The sequence below is a fragment of the Podarcis cretensis genome (assembly GCF_951804945.1).
Source record: "Podarcis cretensis genome assembly, chromosome: 17".
Classification (NCBI taxonomy): domain Eukaryota; kingdom Metazoa; phylum Chordata; class Lepidosauria; order Squamata; family Lacertidae; genus Podarcis; species Podarcis cretensis.
Window position 1 is genome coordinate 7,314,280 of NC_137187.1, and position 25,838 is coordinate 7,340,117.

The window sequence follows — 25,838 nt, forward strand, 5'->3', positions numbered from 1 at the left end:
TTGTAGCAAATATTTACAGCTCAGCATTTCCCAACTTCTCCTGGACTGCTAGCATTCATGGCGTCCAGCTCGTCTCTCTCAGAGACACAGAGAGAACAACAAGTAGAACTCCTCCCTCTTTCCACACGTCAGAATGTGAGGCGTCACAGAACATCTTAACCTTATAAGTTCTGAATCCCAACAAGGACCTTATCCTGCAATGCACCTAAAGGCAAAACATTGGACCATGAGGGATAATGAATCAGTTAAGGACATTGTAAGTTTGTATAGGGTCAAGTATTACAGGTAACTGAGGCATAGGACTGAATTTGAAGAATCAGGAATTTCAAGGGCTCCACTATGACCTTTGAAAAACAAAGGGGCTGACAGGCAACCACTGGCCTTCAAAGAAATCTGTGGTGCTCCTGCACTCGGAATATCGTGTGCAGTTCGGTTTGCCAAGCATGTGCGTAGCCAGGGAGCAGGGGGCAGCTGCCGCCCTAAATCAAATAAATAAATAAAAATACTTAACTAAAAGTAGAAATGGGCTGTGCTTACTGTGTGCACAGAAAAACTGCATTGGAGGAAAAGGAGGATTTTGGGGAAGGAAGTGCTGAAAAGAGAGTACAGTGGTGCCCCGCAAAACGAATGCCTCGCAAGACGAAAAACTCGCTAGACGAAAGAGTTTTCCGTCTTTTGAGGTGCTTCGCAAGACGAATTTCCCTATGGGCTTGCTTTGCAAGACGAAACGTCTTGCGAGTTCTTGCAAGTTTTTTCCCTCCCCCCCCCATTTTCTAAGCCGCTAATAGCTGTGCTTCGCAAGACGAAAAAACCGCAAGACGAAGAGACTCGCGGAACGAATTAATTTCGTCTTGCGAGGCACCACTGTAAATAAGTCCACTGAATGGATTTGACCTCCCTCCCAACAGCTGATGCATTGGCAAAGCAAAGTTGCAGAAACCCCTGAAGACAGTGAACTAGTTTATGTGATGAGCTTTCAGCATCAGTCTGATAGAGGAGGAGAAGGAGAAAGATGGACTAGATGACTCTTGCGGTCCCTGCCAACTCTACAATCGTATGATTCTAAGAAGAAGAAGCAATTGGGACTTTCCCACTGTCCTTTCAAAAGATGCCCACTACACTCACTCCCCAACCCTTTTTCAAATCTGTTTATACCATTTTTTTTATTTTAAAAAATGTGTTGAGAGTATTCAGCCCTCAGATGCAGTTTCTGCACCAGTGTAAAACAGTGCATGAAAATTGCAGATCAGTTGGGGACTGCATTTCTTCATTTTGTAGAAATGCAAGGACACCAGCTCTGGCCAAGGTCCAGGAAGATCCCTTTCTCCAGATAAAAAAGAGGTATTCCAACAGCTAAACTGCTTGGCCTTGTGCAATATTGATCAACGTGGAGTTTCTTCTGTCCAGCAAAGATTCGCCTGCTACAGTGCATTTTGAACAAGCTCTTTGCTGTACAGTCCAGAAGTCTCTTCTCTCCCCCAAACCACAATTCAGATATCCATAAGAAACTTGAAAGGGGCCAGGCATTGCTCAGAAGTGTGTTCTCCAACAAATGCATATTGCTTTGCTGCAGTAAGGAACTTCTGTCCCACAGGCTTAGAAAAAGCTGCAGCTCAGCCGTGTTTAAACCATGTTGCGAAAGCTGCTCTGACCTCCAGCTTCATGCAAAATTTATCTTGTTTGATGTATTCATCGTGTTAGGGAAAGTCTCGAAAGAGAGAGAGATTGATCCTTCAGCAGCAGTGAAGAGAACTGTGCAAACTGGCTGTGTTTTTGGTGGTGGGGGTGCTCCTTCTCTGTTTCTGATAACTCAAGAACCAATCTAGGTAAAAGGTAAAGGGAGCCCTGACAGTTAAGTCCAGTCGCAAACGACTCTGGGGTTGCGGCGCTCATCTCGCTTTACTGGCCGAGGGAGCCGACGTTTGTCCGCAGACAGTTTTTCTGGGCCATGTGGCCAGCATGACTAAACCTCTTCTGGCGAAACCAGAGCAGCGCACAGAATCGCCTTTTACCTTCCTGCCGGAGTGGTACCTATTTATCTACTTGCACTTTGATGTGCTTTTGAACTGCTAGGTTGGCAGGAGCTGGGACCGAGCAACGAGAGCTCACCCCCGTCATGAGAATTCGAACCGCCAACCCTCTGATTGGCAAGCCCTAGGCTCAGTGGTTTAGACCACAGCACCACCCACAAGGTTGCAAGGACGTCTAAGCATAAGTCTTACATCCTAATGTGAGTCTTTGTAGCCCTTTCCCCTCTCTGTTTTCAAAACAGCATCATGCCCTCCAATATTTCTCTGATGAAAATAGGGACATTCCATTCCACAATGATAATTTTACTGTTTATACTCCACACATCTGACTGGGTTGCCCCAGCCACTCTGGGCAGCTTCCAGCATATATAAAAACATAATAAAACATTTAAAAAAACCCTTTCCTATACATTCAAACCTCTGTTCCAGAAGACCATTTGACTTCCAAAAAGTTTGACAACCAAGGCACAGCTTTCGATTGATTGCAAGAGCTTATTGCACTGAGTGAAAGCTGCATGGGACATTCAGGTTCCGAAAAACATTTTTTAAAATGGAGCATTTACTTCCGGGTTTTCGGCATTCAGGAGTCAAAATGTACAATACTGGAGGCATTTGGGAACCGAGGTTTGATTGTACAGGATTTCCTTCAGACAACTTGGGGGCCAGATAACTCCATACCTGCCAACCTTTCTCCAATGAAAATAGGGACATCCTAAGGAAAAGTGGAACATTCCGGGATTAAATCAGAAACCAGGACGGCTTCTCTTAATCAGGGACATCCCTGGAAAATAGGGACACTTGGCGGGTCTGCAGCATCAATTGGAGGCAAGAAACTGAGCTTAGTCTTCCTGCTGGGGAAGGCTTAGGGAATGACCTCTCAGAATACTGGATTAGATGGGAGCTTTAGTCTGATTCTGCAGGGCTGCTCTTAAAATTCCTACATTCTAACACATTCCCGTTCCAGGCTTCTGTGAACGGAATGTGAGGCTGACTTATTGGTTCAGCAGGCTATCTCAAGATGGTAAGAAATATGATATGGATAGCTCAATTGGCTAGTGCATGGTGCTGATAATGCCAACACTGCAGGTTTGAACCCTGTATGGGACAGCTGCGTATTCCGGCATTGCAGGGGGTTAGACTAGATGATCCACAGAGTCCCTTCCAGCTCTGAAATTCTGTGGTTCTGTGAGTCAGACACTGCTTTCCCTCCACAGGGACTTGGAGAACAATGAAATCATAACAAGGCCTGAAAGACCAGAGAATGAGGCTGCATTCAGACAGCACTTTATACCATTTCCCCCCAACTTTTCCTTACCTGATAGTTTTCACGTTTGATCCGTGGAATCCACTTCTGGAAATCTAATGGAAGTTCAGTGTTCATTTCCATGCTAATTGTTTCCAGAGGTGGGGAAATCCATTTGCAACCCAATTAACTTGGAAAATCGTGAGGCCTTTGTGCTGTCCTCTCTCTGCAGTTTTTATGGATTGCACGACTGCCACTCATCACAAAATTTGGGGCAGTAGTCCCAACATCAAAAACAAGACCTAGAGCTGACTGTGGCTCAGATCATCAGCTTCTTATAGCTAAATTCAAGCTTAAACTGAAGAAAGTAGGAAAAACCACTTGGCCGGTAAGATACAATCTAAATCAAATCCCTTATGAATACACAGTGGAAGTGAGGAACAGGTTTAAGGATTTAGATTTGCTGGACAGAGTGCCTGAAGAACTATGGATGGAGGCTCGCAACATTGTACAGGAGCCAGCAACAAAAACCATCCCAATGAAAAGGAAATGCAAGAAAGCAAAGTGGCTGTCCAACGAGGCCTTACAAATAGCGGGGGAGAGAAGGCAAGCAAAATGTGAGGAAGATAGTGAAAGATACAGGAAATTGAATGCAGATTTCCAAAAAATAGCAAGGAGAGACAAGAAGGCCTTCTTAAACGAGCAATGCAAAGAAATAGAGGAAAACAACAGAATGGGAAGAACCAGAGATCTGTTCAAGAAAATTGGAGATATGAAAGGAACATTTCGTACAAAGATTACCATAATAAAGGACAAAAGTGGTAAGGACCTAACAGAAGCAGAAGACATCAAGAAGAGGTGGCAAGACAGAAGTTCTTTCCTGTCATTTTCATTTCTGTTCCATGGGGGAACAGAAGCATGCATGAAGGATGACAACATGTCGAAGGACATGGGCTGTTGCTTCACACCATGCCCACTGGTGTGAGTGGAATTTAGCTCTTAAAGGCAGCTAAAGCCATAGTTCCATAATGCAGCAAGCAGTGCAGTGTAAAAGTAGTATTAGGTACCAGGAGGAATGTGCTAGTATTACAACCAGGAAAATGAATGTAATATTCCCCACTTCTGAATGCACCCAGAGAGACAGAGAGATTTTGGTGCCCTTAAAAACATAGGATCCTACCTTATACCTGGTCAAACTATTTGTCCGTCTAACCCAATATTATAAATTCTGATGGGCAGCAGCTCTTCCAGGCATCAAGCCAGATGTCTTTGACTTTCTGGCTACCTGGTCTTTTTTTAAAATGCAGATGCCTAGAACCTGGGATGCTTTTCAGGTGGTATTTGATGCCACCTAGACTTCTTGGGCCTAGTTGGGCTGGCTAAGAAGCATGCCCTGGAACTTGCCAAGCATGGGAAGTTCTGTCATAATAGAAAATGAGTCTTTTGTATCATGAACTCTCTCCTTGAGGAACCTGAATAAACTTCTTGAAGCTGTGGGATCCACAGTGGAAAAGTCCAGGTTGAGTATTAGGATTGTCGCCTTTCTCTGCTAAATAAATAGAAAAAGCACGTATAGATAATTGCACACACTGTATTTGCAATTCTGGGGATTCCCACGACCATATAAAGCACATTTCAGCAGATGAAAGGTGCAATCTGCTTAAGCACAATGCTGGTTTGGTTTCTCTAAATGCATCCATGGCACCTTCGCTTATAAGAACTATAATAATATTGTTTGGGCGGTTGTTGTTTTGTTTTGTTGTTTTGTCGGGGGTAAATTTCTGCCATGACTCTTTTTTTACTTGCGTGAAGAAAAACATCTGAAAGTAGTTCTCGTGCAAAATCAACATAGCTTTACAGTGAAAATGTGTGAATGTAAGCTTCCATTCTTGCTTGCTCTTGTTCCCCATTTCTGACCTGCAAAAAATGTGCATTGATCTTGTTTTCACATACAGCCTTTTCCTGTGGGGAGGGGAATCTCCCACTGGCAACAGACTTTTATAACCCCGCAAAACCTTAAAAGTTTTGCAGCCAGTGTCTGCTTGGACACACCGGTAAGCAGTGTAGTTGTTTGAAGTTCAAGACGAGTGTGCCTCGCCTCTCTCCAAATAAATATCGCATCAGAAGGGCTTTTGTTTAAAACCGTATTCTGAGTCCACCTAGCATTTAAGCAGAAGTGACAGGGGCCCCTGCTGTTTGAAAGCTGGCTTTCTACCGAAAGCCCTGTCATTTGATGCTGTCCACCAGGTTTCTCCATCTTTTGTCCCTCTTTTCAAAGCAGCTGATTAAAAAAAGGAAAACCCTTTCTTACTAAAAGCAGCTGACACTAGTGCTTTAGCTTCCTGACTTGTTGGGGGTGATGCTACAGAGCTGCATGATGTCAACCGGAGCCAGAGGTGTTAATTGCTCGACAAAGATAGTAGCTGTCAGATAATGGAATGAAATATTGCTGCACGTTTGGCTCTTGGAAAGAACCTCGCGCCCCCCAACCCAACCCCAGATCAACGAGTTGAGCACTCCAGGCAGCAGAATTGAACCATCAAGCACTTGCATAGATTTAACCCCCCCCCCAAAAAAAAAAAGCACCATAATTATTTCTCATTCGCCTTCTTACAAGGATAGCTTCATCTTCTGAATTGCTACCTCTTCCAGTTGTGGGAGCTACAATTAGGAGGAGACCATCAGGAGGGCTGCTTCTGACTTCACTTTCCTCTGTTTACGTTCTGAAAGTGATGCAGCCAGAAAATGGCTTTGGAAGGCTGTCTTTGTAAGGTATAAATGCTCAGGTACAAGCCTGGCACTTCCCCCCTGGCAAGGTTCCCAGTTTTCATTGCCGTTCAACATATTTCACGTAGGCCCATGCCCATCCACTCCTACGTTGCAGTGAAGGGTCTCTGTTGACATTTTCTCTTTGCTTTCCTGCTTTTATAAAGCTAACGACACAAGGGGGACTTCGCTCATATAAGCAGGCATTCATTTTGAAGGAAGGAACCTTTATGTTACACATTGAAGCAGGCTGCTTGTCGGTCTTCCTAGCCCAGGACTTGTTCACTTTGCTTGCTCAAGTCAGTGAAACACAAGCAACAGTTTTAAATGAACTTGGGAGTCGACTGAAAGGGAAGCATGTGGATTCAGTTTGCAAGCAAACCTTGGCTGGACATCATCTTTCACAGACAGTTAATGCAGCATCTAGAATGCAGAACATTTGGACGTGTACACACCTGCGCATGTGTGTGGCTGCCACGACCTTTGGTCTTTCTGATAAGTTCTACAAAATCTGGCAAATAAATTTCAGTTATGACTTAGCTGACAAAACTGACTGTTGAAAGCTTAATCCTTTTTGTTCTTACAGCCTGTTTTGAGAACAAACTCACATTTACTTGATCTCTCTTTTGAGAGAGAGAGAGAGAGAGAGAGAAGGAAAGAAAGAAAGAAAGAAAGAAAGAAAGAAAGAAAGAAAGAAAGAAAGAAAGAAAGAAATTGTTGCCATTTACTTAACTGGAGGCTGTTTTGTTGGGAATATCAGCTGCATTCTCCAGCTGAGAGCGGCATGTTACCAAACAAGAAGAGAGCTGTAAATTCCAGGAAGTAAATGGACTGGGCAAATGGAGATGTCAGTCTTTTTTCAACAGAGAAAGAAAGACAGGGTGAGAATGAGTTAGGATAGCCTCCTGATTTCCATCATTCTTTTCTCAAGACAGAAATCCATCATTTGACCGTGTTCCAAATGCGGCCGTGGCCGTCATCGTGGAATAACAGCAAGAGCAAGCAGGCCACAGAAATCAGTTCTCACCTTCGTGGCATTTTGGTCCTGCATTTTAGACTTGGCAGTGTGAGATGTTCCAATGCCTGTGTCGGGATCGCTGGAGAAGACAGGCTGTTTTTAACAGATCGGAACTGACAGTCTACCCAGACAATTTGGACATCTTTTATTGACAGAAAGAAGGGTGTCCCCTACAGCAGTACTTACTACCAGCTACTAACAGTCTCTTAAGTAGCACATTTCAAGCTTTCAGGGCACATCAAATACATGATCTCCGTAAACTTTAAAACAGTCCTGAAAGGTAGAGTAATAAAATTGTCCTCCATAGCAAATAGTGAGCTACTGAGAGGTCACCTTTGGGAGTTTATAGTGGAGGTGGAATTTGAACCAGGGTCTTCCAGGCCCTCACACTTAGGGCGGGGCTTCTTCTTCTTTGGCGATCACTCCTCTTCTTCTTCTTCTTCTTCTTCTTCTTCTTCTTCTTCTTCTTCTTCTTCTCCTCCTCCTCCTCCTCCTCCTCCTCCTCCTCCTCCGCTTTGGTGATCACTCATAGCTGAGTAAGTGTCTTCAATGAACACAGTCTTGAGTCTGTAAGTGACTGTGGAGGCCAATTCTGGATCCACATGTCCTTCCACAGTTGGGGACATAGGTTTCTGGGTGGGAGCTGATCACAGTGAGGGTTTGCCAAACGTGCCTTCCTCTTAGCACATTTCTCCCTTTCGTCCTGAGTTCAAGCATCTTCAATGCCCATGACACCTTTGGTAAAGGCTGCTCTCCAATTCAACCCCTTGCAGGCCAGTGTTTCCCAATTGTCGGTGTTTATACTACATTAGATTTGCCTTGAGAGAGTCTTTAAACCTTTTTGGTTGACCACCAGCATTTTGCTTTCCATTTTTAAGTTCGGAATAGAGTAGTTGCTTTGAAATACGATAATTGGGCATCTGCACAACATGGCCAGTCCAACAAAGTTGATGTTGAAGAATCATTGCTTCGACACTGGTGATCTTTACTTCTTCCAGTACACTGGCATTAGTTTGCCTGTCTTCCCAAGTGATGTGTAAAAATTTCCGGAGACACCAGGGGTCACAGGGCCGCTGCAACAACAAAAACCCATACACAGTTCTCACCCCTCTCATACTAGACTTGCCCAAGTGGTTTTCCTGCCCCACCTGAGGCAGCCAATAATACAGAGCTGCTGCTCCACCTTGCTTCCATGATTGAGGGGTCCCAGGGCCGCATGACATACCACGTTATGCATCCAGGCCCTGCAGTGTGCATGCGTGATGTCTGCACATCCGCGTGGCATGCGCACGTGGTGTCAAAAGGTCCATGGCATGCTGACATCACTCGCACACACAGCGGGCCATGACGACGTGTCGCGCAGATGCTCTGTGCCATGTGTACGTGGCCACCACAGAACCTTAGGGGCCCCGGCCCCTTCATTGAAAATTTGGAGGGAGCCTTGGCCCCTCGTGTCCCCCCCCAAAAAAAACTTGGTGCTGGTGATACAGAGTATAGGAAGGTAAATGACACCTGCAGAACTGACTGGATGCCACAAGAAGAGTGAGAGGAGAGATTTTCTAGAGTAGCGGTTCTCAACCTGTGGGTCCCCAGATGTTGTTGGACTACAACTCCAATCATCCTTGAGCTCTGGCCTTGCTAGCTAGGGGTGATGGGAGTTGTAGTTCAACAACATCTGGGGGGCCCACATGTTGAGAAAGGCTGTTCTAGAGGCTTGCTGGTTTGGACAGCATTTCTTTGTCTAGCATCCCATGAAGCATCTTCCCTTTGCAGTACGAAAAGCTGCCAGTAACTCCCATGTCTGTCCGGGGAAGGACGTTAATTTCTACAAAAGCAACAGGGTGATGGTCCGAGAAACATGCGTGGGCATTCCTGTTCAGTTTCTGAAGCGGACCGTAACCGAGGAAATAACTGTGTTTGGTTCCACAAGACACCTTGCTGTTTGGGGGGTGCTTTCAGTGCCTTTTGCTTCCATTTGAACCCAGCAGGATTAGCTGTGATCTTAAGGAATCAGTGCTTAGGACCCCCGGTCCACTGCCATTGAGGATTCCAAGCAAAGAGCCTGTGATTTCAGTGGGTGCCAAATTGAGGTGGTCAAAAGCAGCCTCTGGGCATGATGAAGTTGAGCAGGAGTTGCTTCAGAAATACAGCTCGGTAGAGGAAAAATCAGTTTCGTTCTGATTGGGAGCGACAATCCTCCCTTTCTTCTTCAAGATGAAGTGAACCTGACACAATGCATGGGGATTCCAAGTAATAGGGTCATAATCACTGGGCACTTGCACTGCCTGCAATTGCATAAATGTTACATGCAAGTGTTTTAAAGTCATTTTATCATGAAAAAGGAGGCAATTTAACATAACTATTACCCTGTGCTCTTCATGAAAAATGCATTAAGCAATTACAACTGAAAGTAAGAGGTCTTAGGGAAGCAACACACTGCCTTAGGCAATATGCCCCGGCAGCTGGAAGGATGTGTGATGTATTATTAAATGCCTTGATTATTAGGAAGGGGGGTGGTTCCCATTAAGGGGAGGGGGTGTCTGTCAAACAGAGAATGTTTGATAATCCTCTTGACGATCAATTTTCTTCTTGTTTTGGTGGGACAGGATTGTATTTCTCCCCCCAAAGTTAGGAACAGCATTGCTCCTCATTGTGCAGCTTGGCAGTGTTAATTGGGCAGGTTCCTTTGCTCAGGAGGCCCTCCAATTGTGGCTTGCTCCTTCTGCATGGGGTATCAAAGGAACCAGGAATAATACACATGCACACTGTGCTCTTATCAAAAGCCTTGCCTGGAGCTTTGTTCCCCATTACTCCATCCTGCAGGGCCTCATTGACACACTGGTTTGACATTGCTGTTAGCCAATCGCATGCGCCTGGGGATTGCAAAGGGGAAGGTTGGTGGCAGTTATGGGCTAACCCCAAAGCTCTTAGGAGCTTTTGGCTTATAAAAGGTAGCACTTGGGAGATACCACTTCTCAGCCTCCTTTCCAGTGAAAGACTCTGGCAACAACTCCTAATATATTATACATCTAACTCTCACGGTGCCTTGGCCATTTGCTACAGTCGTCCGATAGTTTGGCTGTTCAAGACATCTAATTGCAAGTCAGCTCTCATGGACAGAGCTGCCTTCTCACGTCAGCACAGCCCCTTTCCAAAAAAAAAAAAAGGCAAGCTTTCCAAGTGAGGGGATTCTCATATGAACGGCTAAGGGAGCTGGGCATGTTTAGCCTGGAGAAGAGGAGGTTAAGGGGTGGTATGATAGCCATGTTCAAATATATAAAAGGATGTCACATAGAGGAGGGAGAAAGGTTGTTTTCTGCTGCTCCAGAGAAGCGGACATGGAGCAATGGTTCCCAACTACAAGAAAGAAGATTCCACCTAAACATTAGGAAGAACTTCCTGACAGTAAGAGCTGTTTGACAGTGGAATTTGCTGCCAAGGAGTGTGGTGGAGTCTCCTTCTTTGGAGGTCTTTAAGCAGAGGCTTGACAACCATATGTCAGGAGTGCTCTGATGGTGTTTCCTGCTTGGCAGGGGGTTGGACTCGATGGCCCTTGTGGTCTCTTCCAACTCTATGATTCTATGATTCTAACTGACACTTCCAAGCATCATGTGACTTGGCTCCCAGACACAGGATGTCTTTGGATCACTTCCTACCCTTGTGTTGACCACAGGGTGAGCTGTGGCCAATCACAGCTCTCTGTTGAGCAAACCTCTCTGGTAACACGTTTCCAAATGTGTTTTGTCATATTCACACATTACATTTTCAGGTGCACAATTCAGAAATCAATGAGCTTCATTACAAGAATACATAAATGGAGGTGGCCGAATTCTGGACTGTACCACTTCCGTTATGGGATCCTGATTACAAGTGCTCCATTGAAAAGATAATTATAATCTTGCACTTCCTAGGCTATGCACACACAAAAAGGTGATATGACCACCACCTGCATATTAAAGTGGTGGTACAAGGAGAAAATTCTACCATTTCATTCTGCATAATGCATAAATCAGCTCTTGAAACATAATGTTGCTGATGTTATATTTCTTTATTTTCATTTTGTGATAAGTTGTAGGGAAATAGCCTGGAAACAGCCGAAGCTTTATTGTCATGCTTAAGGTTGGAAGAGTAAGGTGGAAGTACAAAATTCAGTAGCTACAGAGAAGGCTGCAAGAGCTTAACAAGGTACCTATTGCATCTGATTGTGCTTATGTTAGAAAAATGCAGATCTTGGCTATCTTCTTTTTTTTATTTATTAAAGATTTTCTTGATTTACAAAAGTGTTTGCAATTTCTCTCTCTTGTATTTCCCCCCCCCCATGTAACATTTTTACAAATCAGTTTCATTTGTTGAGACATTAGGAAGAAAAGGGGGAAAAAGGTGGAGGAGGGGAAAGATGGGTGGGGGTGGGGGTGGGGGTCGGGTGGCGATGTTTCTATTTTACTTACTATATGTAGGGTTTGGTGTCAGCGTTGCTTGTGCAGGTTCTTTGTTGTTCGTTTGTGTTACTTTGGAGGTGAGAGAGGTTGGGATTGGCCTAGGGTGTGGTTATTCATTTGTGGTTGGCTGTGATGGTCTTTGTTTTCATGTACGAGTGGGTGTTTTGGATCAGGTTAGCCATATTGATTTGTATGCTGTTGGTGGATTTTTGTCGTTGTCTTGTTGGGCTGTGTATGTGATAAAGGGGAGCCATACCGGGATGAAGGTGTCTTCTTCTATTTTTCCCCGTGTCAGTTTCAGTTTGTTGGTTAATTTTTCTTGTAGGGCTGGTTCCCATACTATTTGGATCTTGGCTATCTTCTTGACAGAATCATAGCCTACTTTTTATGAGTAGTTCTGAGCAGTTTGTAAGGCAGGTTGAAGGCTATGCCTTCTGTTTTTAGGCCTAGTGGCAAGCAATCACCACAAAGATCTATTGACTGCCATTGGATTCGCTGACCAATTTTACGGATACCTGGTATTGAGAAACCCTTTAACTAGGCTACAGAAAGCTTTATTTTTCTGGGCTTCTGGGGTTAACAAAAACAGACTGAGGAAAAAGATGGGTGACACCTGGCTTGAAAGCAGTACATGTGAAAAGGATCTAGGAGTCTTGGTTGACCACAAACTTGACATGAGCCAACAGTGTGACGCGGCAGCTAAAAAAGCCAATGCAATTCTGGGCTGCATCAATAGGAGTATAGCATCTAGATCAAGGGAAGTAATAGTGCCACTGTATTCTGCTCTGGTCAGACCTCACCTGGAGTACGGTGTCCAGTTCTGGGCACCACAGTTCAAGAAGGACACTGACAAAGTGGAACGTGTCCAGAGGAGGGCAACCAAAATGGTCAAAGGCCTGGAAATGATGCCTTATGAGGAATGGCTAAGGGAGCTGGGCATGATTAGCCTGGAGAAGAGGAGGTTAAGGGGTGATATGATAGCCATGTTCAAATATATAAAAGGATGTCACATAGAGGAGGGAGAAAGGTTGTTTTCTGCTGCTCCAGAGAAGCGGACACGGAGCAATGGCTCCAAACTACAAGAAAGAAGATTCCACCTAAACATTAGGAAGAACTTCCTGACAGTAAGAGCTGTTTGACAGTGGAATTTGCTGCCAAGGAGTGTGGTGGAGTCTCCTTCTTTGGAGGTCTTTAAGCAGAGGCTTGACAACCATATGTCAGGAGTGCTCTGATGGTGTTTCCTGCTTGGCAGGGGGTTGGACTCGATGGCCCTTGTGGTCTCTTCCAACTCTATGATTCTATGAAAACTCTTTGCAGTGTATGTGCCTTTTAAATTAGGCATCAACATCTCCTAGTTGTACCCCGCTTCAAGACTCTCTGTTCATCTATATCCTCATCCTGCCAATTCCAAATACAGTGGTACCTCAGGTTAAGTACTTAATTCGTTCTGGAGGTCCGTTCTTAACCTGAAACTGTTCTTAACCTGAAGCACCACTTTAGCTAATGGGGCCTCCTGCTGCCACCGCGCCACCGCTATGCAATTTCTGTTCTCATCCTGAAGCAAAGTTCTTAACCCGAGATACTATTTCTGGGTTAGTCTGTAACCTGAAGCGTATGTAACCTGAAGCATCTGTAACCCAAGGTACCACTGTATAGTTATCTGTATTCTGGCTCCTCTGCCCTCACATGGGTAGCTTTGGCCTAAGTCACATGGTGGATTTCATCACATGATCCCTTGGCTATGTCAAATGCCTCATGGATGTTGACTGCCAAGGACATAAATTTGTTATCAAGCAAACGTAACATTTGTTAGGGGACACAACCCTATCAAGCTTGATACCCTGACCACTGAAAGCTACCATCTCTCATGATTGTATAACTATGGTTCAGTCTACACAGCTGCCCATAATGTAATAAAACTGTTTCTGGACTGTATTACAGTGGTACCTCAGGTTAAGTACTTAATTCGTTCCAGAGAATTAACTTGAAAGAACTTGAAACCGTTCTTAACCTGAAGCACCACTTTAGCTAATGGGGCCTCTTGCTGCTGCCGCGCCACCGGAGCACGATTTCTGTTCTCATCCTGAAGCAAAGTTCTTAACCTGAAGCACTATTTTTGGGTTAGCGGAGTATGTAACCTGAAGTGTATGTAACCTGAAGCGTGTGTAACCTGAGGTACCACTGTACTTTAGAGTGTAGGCGGGAAATTGCAAGCCTGAATATTCCAATGCACATTCCCTGCGCACTGAAAAATAGAACCTCAGGAAGAAGACTAGGATAGAACCATTCTCTCCAACACACTGGTTTTCTATGTGCAAGGAATTTGATGCAGAGAGCATTCAAGCACACTGTTCCTCATTTGTAAGGTGAACAGTCCAGGAACAGTTTTACAGTCTCACCTGCTATGTATGTGAAGGCCAGGGCTGAGAACTTAGAACCATTTCAGAAGATCACAGAGTTCCTGTCCTGCCTTCGTCTTAAAAGGAATTTCCAGAGTCACCGAGTGCATGGCACTGGAATTTACAAGACCGCATCCATCCTTTGCCAGTTAGTCAGACTCTCTTAATTACCAAAACAAGGGGAGATTTCATAAGTTTATTTAGTCATTCTCTTTCTTCCCCCAAGACCTTGTGCAATTCTGCCCTTATCTCATCACATAGCTTGTTTCCTCCACCAAGGATGCCACGTTTTACTTCCTTTCTGCCAGCATTCTCCCACATACATCTCCATTACAGCTCTTGCATCAAATAGGTGCTTTCAGCCGGTTAATCATTAAGCTACTGCTCTGGTTCATTTGGGAAGCACATAGCTCACCCTGACTTCATTCTTCAAGCCTGCTCTTACCGGAGAACAGCTGTGCTTTAATTCAGCAAGGCAAGCAAGGCTACAAAAGTTGTTGTTGTTGTTTAGTCATTTAGTCGTGTCCGACTCTTCGTGACCCCATGAACCAGAGCACGCCAGGCACTCCTGTCTTCCACTGCCTCCCACAGTTTGGTCAAACTCATGCTGGTAGCTTCGAGAACACTGTCCAACCATCTCGTCCTCTGTCGTCCCCTTCTCCTTGTGCCCTCCATCTTTCCCAACATCAGGGTCTTTTCCAGGGAGTCTTCTCTTCTCATGTGGTGGCCAAAGTATTGGAGTCTCAGCTTCACGATCTGTCCTTCCAGTGAGCACTCAGGGCTGATTTCCTTCAGAATGGAGAGGTTTGATCTTCTTGCAGTCCATGGGACTCTCAAGAGTCTCCTCCAGCACCATTATTCAAAAGCATCAATTCTTCGGCGATCAGCCTTCTTTATGGTCCAGCTCTCACTTCCATTCATCACTACTGGGAAAACCATAGCTTTAACTATACGGACCTTTACTAGCCTACAAAAGTCTTTGCTAGCCTGCTGGCCCACATCAACCTGTGCTGGTCATTGGTGGCCAAAAAGCTGTTTTCCAGTTTAGCAGAGCATTCAGTTATTTCCCGTTAATCTTTGCTGGGTCATTCATTAACGATGCCTTTTGCCTTTCGGCATATCTCTTTAAAACGCAGGCTGTGAACGCCCACTGCTTTTGTGGAAGGATCCAGCTGTTGCGAAGTTCAAGTGGTTTAGCGTGATGTAGCCGAACAAAAGTATTTGTGCCTTTTCATGTTGCTCCTTAAGATTGTAAACTTTGCCTGGCTGACTGCAACGGATGGACCAGCTGGGTACTGGGACCACGAAAGCAAAGTGGAGTTGTTGCCAGAGTAGCAGGGCAGAGGAGCAATTGTCTCTGGAGATGGAAGCTTGACAGTTAAAGATCCGTCTGCGGCACATGACTCCCAGCTGATAGGCTCTTTCTGCAAAGCGGAGAGGGACACAGCAATTGGAGTGGCAGGCCTGCAGGTTGGGGCATGGTGGCGATCTCCCGGGGACAAGTCCTAGAACTGAATTTCTGTCGTTATTAGAAAGAAAGAAATAAAAACACAACATGTGGAGAAGCACAGCAAAGTGTGTTTCACTTCTGCGATAAGGGTGCTGGGTCAGAGTCTGCAATGCAGGGAGTCAGGCTACTGATTTTGGAAAGCTTCCAATCTCCCGCTTTTCCCTCCTTGCGTAGTGAAAAAATGTCAAGCGGCAAAATCAAAGGGAATGTATAGGGGATGCATACAGTGGTACCTTGGTTCTCAAACTTAATCCGTTCCGGAAGTCCGTTCCAAAACCAAAGTGTTCCAAAACCAAGGTGCGCTTTCCCATAGAAAGTAATGCAAAATGGATTAATCCGTTCCAGACTTTAAAAACAACCCCTAAAATGTAACAAGAATTTTACTATCTAACGAGACCATTGATCCATAAAATGAAAGCAATAAACAATGTACTGCAGTCACACAGCAGCTGAACTGGGTTCCACACAGTCACAAAAAAACAAAACAAAAAAGAGCCGCAAAAATGCAAAATAAATAGCAAAAACAGACAGAACTCGGCACAACACTCAAATTGGAAGCATAACACTCAAAACTGAGCACGTTCAGCTTTTGAAAAAAGTTTGCAAACCAGAACACACTTCCAGATTTGCAGTACTTGGGTTCCAAGTTTTTTGAGTACCCAGGCGTTTGAGAACCAGGGTTCCACTGTATAGTAGTTTTTTCCTCTTTGTGCAGAGTTGAAGATGGACGTGGAGGGCCTGAGAGGGAACTCAAGGGAGTGTCACTTCAATGCCGGTTGCACTTTGTTGGATTCCTGCATGCTGCAGGAGACACTGCTGGGATGGCTGGTGAAAACTGCATCTCTTATGTCGAGTTCTAATACCCTTTAGCATCTAATCATAGAATCATAGAATCATAGAGTTGGAAGAGACCACAAGGGCCATCGAGTCCAACCCCCTGCCAAGCAGGAAACACCATCAGAGCACTCCTGACATATGGTTGTCAAGCCTCTGCTTAAAAGGTAAAGGTAAAGGTACCCCTGCCCGTACGGGCCAGTCTTGACAGACTCTGGGGTTGTGCGCCCATCTCACTTAAGAGGCCAGGGGCCAGTGCTGTCCGGAGACACTTCCAGGTCACGTGGCCAGCGTGACATCGCTGCTCTGGCGAGCCAGAGCCGCACACGGAAACGCCGTTTACCTTCCCGCTGGTAAGCGGTCCCTATTTATCTACTTGCACCCGGAGGTGCTTTCGAACTGCTAGGTTGGCAGGCGCTGGGACCGAGCAGCGGGAGTGCACCCCGCCGCAGGGATTCGAACCGCCGACCTTTCGATCGGCAAGTCCTAGGCGCTGAGGCTTTAACCCACAGCGCCACCTGCGTCCCTAAGCCTCTGCTTAAAGACCTCCAAAGGAGACTCCACCACACTCCTTGGCAGCAAATTCCACTGTCAAACAGCAATTACTGTCAGGAAGTTCTTCCTAATGTTTAGGTGGAATCTTCTTTCTTGTAGTTTGGAGCCATTGCTCCGTGTCCGCTTCTCTGGAGCAGCAGAAAACAACCTTTCTCCCTCCTCTGTGTGACATCCTTTTATATATTTGAACATGGCTATCATATCACCCCTTAACCTCCTCTTCTCCAGGCTAAACATGCCCAGCTCACACTTCTCCTGTGATGTGATATCAGGGCATGCATTTCTCCACCCCCACTATAATATGGCAAGGAGATGCACACTGTGATGGCAATGAAAGACACCTGAAGGAGGGTATGGGACAGCTTGGTCTGGGAGTGTCATTTTCTGTGGCAGCCCCATGTCTCTGTAATGTTCTGCCATTAGTAATCCTATCCTGCGCATTGAATGTTGAGCAAGCTTTTCTCCTCAGATCCTCCTCCAGGCCCTTCAATGTCATTTTCATCCTTACAATAAGAAACAAAAATCACAACTCCCCCCCCCCACCCAGTGGAGCTTTGAGCCCTTGTGAGACATTAAACTTGCTTTTATAGAGGCTTATGTGAGGATTTTCAGTTGTTCCCTCTCAAAAATCAGTCCTGCAAATAAATCCACTATAGTTATTAACCCTCATGCATTTTTACTGGTTGGCTAGCAATTTGCAGCATGTCTTTGATAGTCCCTTGAATCGCAAACCAAACTCACAAATCTTTTTTTAGAGACCCCTATGCAATCAGTAAAACTGCAGACTTGACAAGAAATTCCCACCAGTAAATCCCGTTCTTGCATTAAGCCTGAAAAGGCATCTAAACAGACTGCCCTCCACTACAGCCTCGAATTAATATGCACCTATTTCTGCAATCCCATTAATTTAGTGGCAGACTCTTAAAGCATTTACTAGCAGAGGGGGGAAAGCATAATGAACTGAAAGCACAGAACAATATATCCGCTCATAATAATGTATTTAGAGATGTCACCCTTGGCTTAAAGGAAATCGTTTAGAGAGCAATTATGTTTCAAAAGAGATTCATTCTTGTAAAGAACTGAAATTTAAATCAAGATTTTTTAAGCTTGCCAGAGCTATAATTACAATGCCTGCAGTGATTTCTGCTCTACAGAGAAGGGTCATTTCATCGCAAAATTGCCTGAATATCTGAATAATGTGAGCCTGAAATTTCCTTCAGCTTTTTCACAGGAAACATTCACTTTTTAAAAAATAAAATTCTTTGGCAATTTCAGAGGGGATAAAGGAACTATTCTCAACTTAAAATTGCATCTCTGCATACTCTTCAGCTGCAGAATGGAATGCATGCCTCACTGCTATATCTTTGCCCCATTGACACAAAATGGGAAGATCCTTTTCAATTACACAGCCAGGGTTCTCATCAGATTTTTTTATATTTCGGATTTTTGTGCTTTGAATGGGATGGGGGCTGTCGAAAGCCTTCTTTAGGCATAATACTTAAAGCATGATTTGTTTTCCTACAGAGGGATCAGGCATTTGATATACAATGGCCTTTTCAGACTTACAAACAATTTCCACTAGCCGAATGCAGAAGTCATGGGGCCAGTGGCTAATAGGACTGGTTTATAATGTCACTAGTTGATTTGGATCACTGTCATTTTAACTGTAGGTGTATACATTTGTAGACTCACGTTAGTTTGTGTGATTAGGTATCTTCTTCTTTGGCGATCCCTCATAGCCGAGTAAGATTGTCTTCCATAAACACGGTTTTAACAATGAGTCCATAAGGGACTGTGGAGGCCAATTCTGGATCCACACATCCTTCCACAGTGGGGACATTGGTTTCCACGTGGGAGTTGATCACGGTGTGGATTTGCCAAACGTGCCTTCCTCTTACAACGTTTCTCCCTTGAATCCTGAGTTCGAGTGTCTTCAAAGCGCATGACACCTTTGGTAAAGGCTGTTCTCCAACTGGAGCACTTGAAGGCCAGTGTTTCTCAGTCATCAGTGTTTATACTACATTTAAAAAAAAAAATTGCAATGAGAGGGTCTTTAGACCTCTTTTGTTGACCACCAGCATTATGCTTTCTATTTTTAAATTTGGAATAGAGTAGTTGCTTTGGAAGACGATAATCAGGCATCTGGGCAACATGACCAGTCAACGAAGCTGATGTTGAAGAATCATTGCTTCAACACTGGTGATCTTTGCTTCTTCGTTAGTTTGTGTGATTGGGTATAATGCCACTACCATTATATGTCACTCGCACACTCACAATGCTAACTGTTGACCAGTATTGCAACCGTCCTTGCTCCTTTTTCTCTCACATCAATGCCTACAAATGGCACACAGCCTCATCTGCTGTTATCTCCAGCCCTTGTGTGCTGACAGTAGACTTCTTCTCAGTTAAAGGTAAAGGGACCCCTGACCATTAGGTCCAGTCGTGGATGACTCTGGGGTTGCGGTGCTCATCTCGCTTTATTGGCCGAGGGAGCCGGCGTACAGCTTCCGGGTCATGGGGCCAGCATGACTAAGCCACTTCTGGTGAACCAGAGCAGTTCACGGAAACGCCGTTTACCTTCCCGCTGGAGTGGTACCTGTTTATCTACTTGCCCTTTGACGTGCTTTTGAACTGCTAGGTTGGCAGGAGCAGGGACCGAGCAACAGGAGCTCACCCCGTCACGGGGAATCGAACTGCCGACCTTCCGATCAGCAAGTCCTAGGCTCTGTGGTTTAACTCACAGCGCCACCCGTGTCCTCAGTTAGAATGTCCATAAACATTCCATAACAGCTACAGCTCATTTCAGCCAGCCTGAAACTCATTCCCATTACTCTCACTGCGGATCCCTGTGGGGGTTTAAAACAGTCCACCCACCTTGCCTTTGCATCCGGATTGGTTGGCTGGTTAATTAATCTGGTGCAAGGCTCATATTGTCAGAGCCACTTTTCTGCGAAACTGCATTTTCCGCGCTTAAATTTGACATCCTGCCAGGAAACTTCGCTGTCCCCTTTTCAGCAGCTGCTTCAGATATTTCTGTTTAGGCAAGGCTATCCAGACACGCTGATGTGTTTTAATCTATTTGTAGTTTACAAATCATTTTAACTGTTCTTTAAATTTTGTCATTTACTTGTTCTTAACCGATTTAATTGATAATTTTGCTGTTTCTTATAAACCACGGAAAGGTTTTGTTACAGTCGAGAAGGCGCGTGAATTTGGTTAAGAGTTCACTAAAACTGGCTCAGAGAGAGAGATTTGACATGCTGAATCGTTTTCTTGTTTTCTTTCTTTCCGCAGGAGCAACCAAGGGTTTATGCACATGAAGCTGGCGAAAACCAAAGAGAAATACATTTTGGGCCAGAACAGCCCCCCGTTTGACAGTGTTCCAGAAGTGATCCACTATTACACGGCAAAAAAACTCCCAATAAAAGGAGCCGAACATTTGTCGCTCCTTTACCCTGTTGCTGTCCGGACCTTATAATTTTGCGCTCTGGCCCGTTCTCCTCCTTCCTGTGGATTGGAGATGAGGGGTGCAGCAGCAAAAGTGCTCCTGCGCCGTCTACAGCGATGCTTCTTGGGACAGATGTCCAGTCCTGCCTTCCCAGTAGCGGGCTCTTGTATAGTAATCATTGCACTACTTTGCATGTCCTGTGTGGAAATATTGGTTTCTATTTATATGAGAAAGAAATGGCGTTCAGCCGCTTGAAAGAAATGCAGGAATACCCTCTCCCACGTCAATGGAAAAGTTGCCAAATCCAAAGAATGGCCTTCAAACTTTCCTGAGATCAGCAAGCTTGACATCTTCTCGCCCGTGTGCGCAGAATATTCCACGTATCGAAGCAGAACCTGCAAAATGGACGCAAACTTTTGTGGCGGGAAGGCTGAGCGAGAAACGGCCCATTGGCCTTCCTCAAACCCTCAAGGCCTGAGAACTGTTTATTATGCACCCAACCCCAAATTTGTGTCGTCGTTTTTTCTGCACAGTTTAATTCAATATGCGAGAGCCTCACTTTCATTTTGTTTTGTTACAAAGATGATGTGATCTGAAAATCTCGATGAGTAATTTTGCGACAGCAAAACGGAAACAAACAAACAAAAAGTTCAGTTATTTATGAATAGGGTATGTACTAAAATAGTGGTTTAATATATATATATTTTTATCCCCCTTCCCTTTTTTTTTTTGGTACAATAATAAAGCTCTAAGGGTTTTCTGTGCTGATTTCTAGATTAAAGGCAGTGAGTTCTGTTTTCTGTTGTGTACGTACAATGTGAGCTGTGGTGGTTCAGTGGTTTCTGGGGAGGGTGGGGTCATTACGGAGGGAGTTGATGTTTACACGACCAGATTTCGGACCCAAAAGGGCTTCTGCAGAGCAAGCTTCCTTGAGCTGATGATGGCACCTAAGCCAATAATAGCCTTCCATCTAGATATCCAACAAGCTGGATTCTCTTCCATCTCAGGGGCGGTGTGGGAGAAAGCTCATGAAGAACATGATTCTGCTTCTCCAGCTGAGATGTGCAAGTACATCATGTAGCGCAATATAAATTGGGGCTGTTTTCCAACTCGCAGTCGTACAACTGGGGCTATCCTGTTATGCACACGCGCAAAATGTGTCTTGTTGCTACTGCTCCTCTTCTGCCTTCGTAACCAATTCAAAAAGCTCTTGTCCTTCACAGTGCAAGTACAGTTGGCTTTCTACCTCATCTTTAAAGCCTAGGTCCCTTCCCCATCCAGTATATTCTCTGTGCCTGTTGAACAGGACGACTGCTTAGCTGTAACTTAAGAGCAGAACTTAACAAGAAAAGGCCAGGGCCACAGCACAAAGCAGCAGCCCCTGGTCAGATCCTTCCCTCTACCTTTCTGACACCATTGTTGCTTACCCGGAGATCCCAAGGGTGTGTGTTTTCATGGCAACAGCAGCCAATGAAGCAGATCAGAGGGGGTGGATGTGCACCACAAATTGGGGTTGGGTCATGGGGTAATGGAACTGAAACTCAACGCTGGGCTGGGCTGCCATCTTCAGCTTCAAGCCCCATGTTTCCCTGTGTCCACATTGCTCCAATAATTGAGGTTGGTCCACTGCATTAACCCTTCCCGTAGCACTGTGCATTTCTCCATTGGAGATCCAAGTTGAGAGACTTGCTGTTTTTCTCTTTTCAGACTTTCAACATGGATGCGAAATTGGCCCGTTTTTTAAAAAAAACACACACACACAACTGGACTGTCTTTCAAGCATACAACTTCCCTTCATTTTTGTGCTGGTTTGAAAGTGTTAATGGAATACTCATTAATTCTACACTTATGTAAAATACTGCTTCGTTGTACTGTACAAATGTGAAAAGAGAAGTCATATAAATGGTGTCTCTTGTTGGCTAGTTCATTTTAGCCCCGTATGGACCAGTTTCCAAGCTGGTATTAATTCCAAGGTTCTGTTTTTACCTGTTTTGAGGACAAAAAAATAAACCTCTGTAAAAGTGTCTGTGGAATCAGCTGCCGATAATCTAAATGGAAATGTTCAAACTAACTGTGCATGCCAAGTGTCTGTCTGTTGTCGTTTGGGTTTTTTTTACAAATATTGTGGGGTTTTCGCCCTAAATGGAGTAAAATAATCCGTTGTTGTTTTTTTTAAAGCATAAAAACAACCAGTTTTCCTTTTTTTATCTTCTTTACAGTCCCTCCTCCCTTCATAGCATGTGCCCTAGTCCTTTACAGTTGACTTAGAGATCATTAATCATCTGCATTAATCATCTGTAGCCAACTTGTGACGCGGGTGCTAGACAAGGATGTTGCAGTATATCTTGCCAGGAGCAAAAGTGCCGGTGAGCCTGGCTATGGCATAGAGTCCAGCCTATATTCCTCTCTGTGCCTCTAGCATTGCCCCTGCTGCATGTTCCCCAGCCCAATTGGCCAGAAGGCACCACCAAGACTTCAGAGGTGGGCTATGTTCTGTGGTGCATTGCTAGACTACCACTATCTGAGAAAATCAGGAAGTTGCCTTATACCGAGTCCAATCAGTTGATCCATCTAGCTCAGTGTGCACCAGTGTTCTGCAACCCTTGTGTCCCCAAATCTCACATCATCCATGACCATTAGCTAAGCTGGCTGAGGATGATGGGAGTTGTATTCTAGCATCTCAGGATCCAAGACTGAAGAACACTGGTCTATGCTAACTTGCAGCAGTGGCCCATGATTTCAGAAACTGGTCTCTCCCAACCCTGCTTGAAGATTCTGGGGTCCGAACCCCAAAGAAAATGCCCTACCACTGAGCTACAAGGGTGCCCACCACTGAGCTTAGAAATACTTGCTCCATAGTCCTCTGTTGACATTTTTGACCGGTGTAGCGCCTGTTGATTCACCAGTGATTGTATTCAACTACCAACAGGATTATTTACACAGCCAAGCCCCAGTTCAGTTCTTTAGCTGTGAAGATTGGTTGTGGAGCATTTTCACAGTGACAATTGCTGGGTACAGCCACTGGGTACAGCAGAACAATTACCACTTGTGTGCCTCTGATAGTCAGGAGAACGTCATTGCAACTATAGCTCTTGGACCTTCAAAGCCTCAGCAGAAAACAACAGAATTTACCCAAGCAACAAAAGGAGAACTCACTTGGGGGTCACTTGGCCACGGATGGATTGAGTGGAAATATCCTGTGGCTTTTCATGAGTGATGTATGTGCATCTCTTAATACTTTGGAGTAGCAATTCACATGGAGATATTTCCATTGCAGAACAGAGCTTAGGGTCCCATCTTCAGAGCTCTGTCACATGGTTCTTGTTTCTTGATGGTTCTTGATGGTTCATAATCTGCTCCTTCCACACCTTTTCTGATCTCAAGAAGAGTTATTCCCGAGCACCAACCACTAGCAGTTGAGCATCTCTTCGCAGCAGTAATATGCTTTCAGTTGTATGATATGAGAGATTCTTAAGTCCTGTTTGTGAGCATCCCATAGGCCTGTGGATGGCCATTCTGAGAACAAGATGTTGGACTAATCTTTTATAACATTACTTTCTGGTTGAAACCAAGTAGATGTATTTTTCCGCAGCATTGATTTGATGCCCTTCATGCCATCTATCCCAGAAGCAGCTCCAGGTAAGCTCTCAACCAGCTCATCATCAGTGAGTCCCTCAAGAGGTTTCAGCTGCTACTCAAATATGCTATCATTTTTTCTTGCAAAGAAGAGCGAGTTTGAACCCATGTACAGAAACCAGAACCAGCTAAGCTCTCTGCACCATCAGCAAAAGAGCTTCCCACAGCTGCCTCAGGGACCCTTGAGATGGATGTAATTATGCCACCTCATACATTGGTATGAAAATTATGTCGCACATCAAAGCTTACCATCTCTCTGAGAAGAGTTCTGACCTAGTTGTTTTTCTAAGATGGCTATTTTATTTTAATACCAGGTGCTTCCAGATTCCTCATGTTTCAAATCTGGAAGGACTGTACCACCTCAAATGACTTAATGTTTAAACTGACCCAAGGAGAATAGACTCCATGAGACAGACACTCGATCCAGAGTGGTGTTTTCCACAACCGTGACTGGATTACATGCTGTGTATGTTGCTTAGCCCTCCTCAACTGCATACAGTTCATGTAAAAATACTTGGGTTCTAAAGCTGGATTTTATTTTTATCATTTGGAGCCAAGAACTGCGCTGGAAAATCTAGGGAAGTGCAAAGCGAGGAGCAATGCTCTGATTTGGAAGTATAATTTAAGTCTGGGAGGTCAGAATCAGGTCCCTTCAGATCAGAATTCACAAAAGATCAAAGTCCTCAAACTTCCCTAGGTGCCACAACCGTTCTGCTAGTCCAGAGTATTTAGTGCTTGTTGCAAGCTGCACAGAATATCACTCTTTTTTTACATTTTATGAATCAGTGCTTCCTGCCATTTTCCCTTAAGCAGTTCCACTTTCGCACAGTTGCCAAAATTCGCCATCATGTCCTTTGCTCATAGCTGTCAACGTTTTCTTTTTTTTTTAAGGGAAATTCCCTTATTCCGAATAGGATTCCTCGCAAGAAAAGGGAAAAGTTGACAGCTATGCCTTTGCTGTCATCCTGGCAGACAATCGTTTTAGGACTCGTGAGCTGTCAGCTGGTTTACTCTGCATCCCCCCTCACCCCACCCCATGCTGGCTTTGAATGTGGGGCTATTTTAGATCTGATTTCTCCTTTCCATCTATTGCAGTGAAACTTCACAGGGTATTAACCGGGAGACTATGCTTAATATTGTGTGGCTTATGCCTGCCCCTCCTGCAGTCTCTCATTGTGTTTCGCACAGATGAAAAGTGTTAAGTGTTAACTTGCAGCCCCCTGTCCGAGGGCCTTACAAGAGTCTTCCCATGGACTTTAGCATGTGTCGGCCTTGTCCAAATTAATGGCACACGCATGCGTATAAACTAATGTGTGTGATTGTGTGTTTGTGAGTGTGCACAGCTGTATAAATCCCAATTAAAGGGAATGCAATGGGCTTTAGAAAGTGTTTTTAATTTATTTTTTAACAGGATTTCTCAGAGGTGCAGCATGGCTGCAGCATAAACAGAGCCTGTCTGTTCTTTTGCACTGTAATATTGTCTCTTGTTTTATTTAAGTGATTGTGTGATGCTTATTCCCCTCTCCTCTGGTTTTCAAAGTTTTCCTCTTTAGAAAAAAAGAAACCCACACAAAACAATGTCACAGTTATTTGCGCCATTGCTTCTGGTCGAGAGATTGAGCAACAACCGTGCCTGTGTAGTCCATTAAAAAGTTTATTTTAAATAAAAATTATAAACCTCTCCCTTTTCTTCCTCTCATTGTAGCAGTTTCCTCCCTGTCAGAGTGTATTCACATTTTCTGGAGCAGCGAACAATTGAGACTATTATTCCCCCACAGAACAATCCATTGCGAGGTGCCCTGGCTTTTGTAAGGCTGGTGTGTCAGCCAATGGCAGTGGAAATGAGAATTAGGCTGTGGGTTTTGTTTAATGGAATCTCTGCCAGGCAGCTCAGCCCTATTCAATAGCTTGCCGGAGAGAGTTGCTTGTTTTCTCTCTGCCGCTCATCCCAATACAATAG

The 25,838-nt window shown here is 44.6% G+C and overlaps 1 protein-coding gene and 1 long non-coding RNA gene across 2 annotated transcripts in view; one reads left to right on the forward strand and one right to left on the reverse strand.

Annotated features, from left to right (window-relative positions):
• Positions 1 to 22,266, forward strand: part of SHB (SH2 domain containing adaptor protein B) — a 168,397-nt gene extending 146,131 nt beyond the window's left edge. Inside the window, exon 6 of the mRNA XM_079959550.1 lies at positions 20,089 to 22,266. Within this exon, the coding sequence (XP_079815676.1) occupies positions 20,089 to 20,272 (184 nt within the window). The 3' untranslated portion in view covers positions 20,273 to 22,266. The remainder of the gene's footprint in view (positions 1 to 20,088) is intronic.
• On the reverse strand, positions 21,989 to 25,553 carry LOC307206558. Its single transcript, XR_013834339.1, has 2 exons — positions 24,831 to 25,553; positions 21,989 to 24,730 (listed from the first exon to the last, which is right to left on the reverse strand). It is a non-coding gene; the product is annotated as an uncharacterized lncRNA (long non-coding RNA).
• Between the last annotated feature and the right edge of the window lie 285 nt (positions 25,554 to 25,838).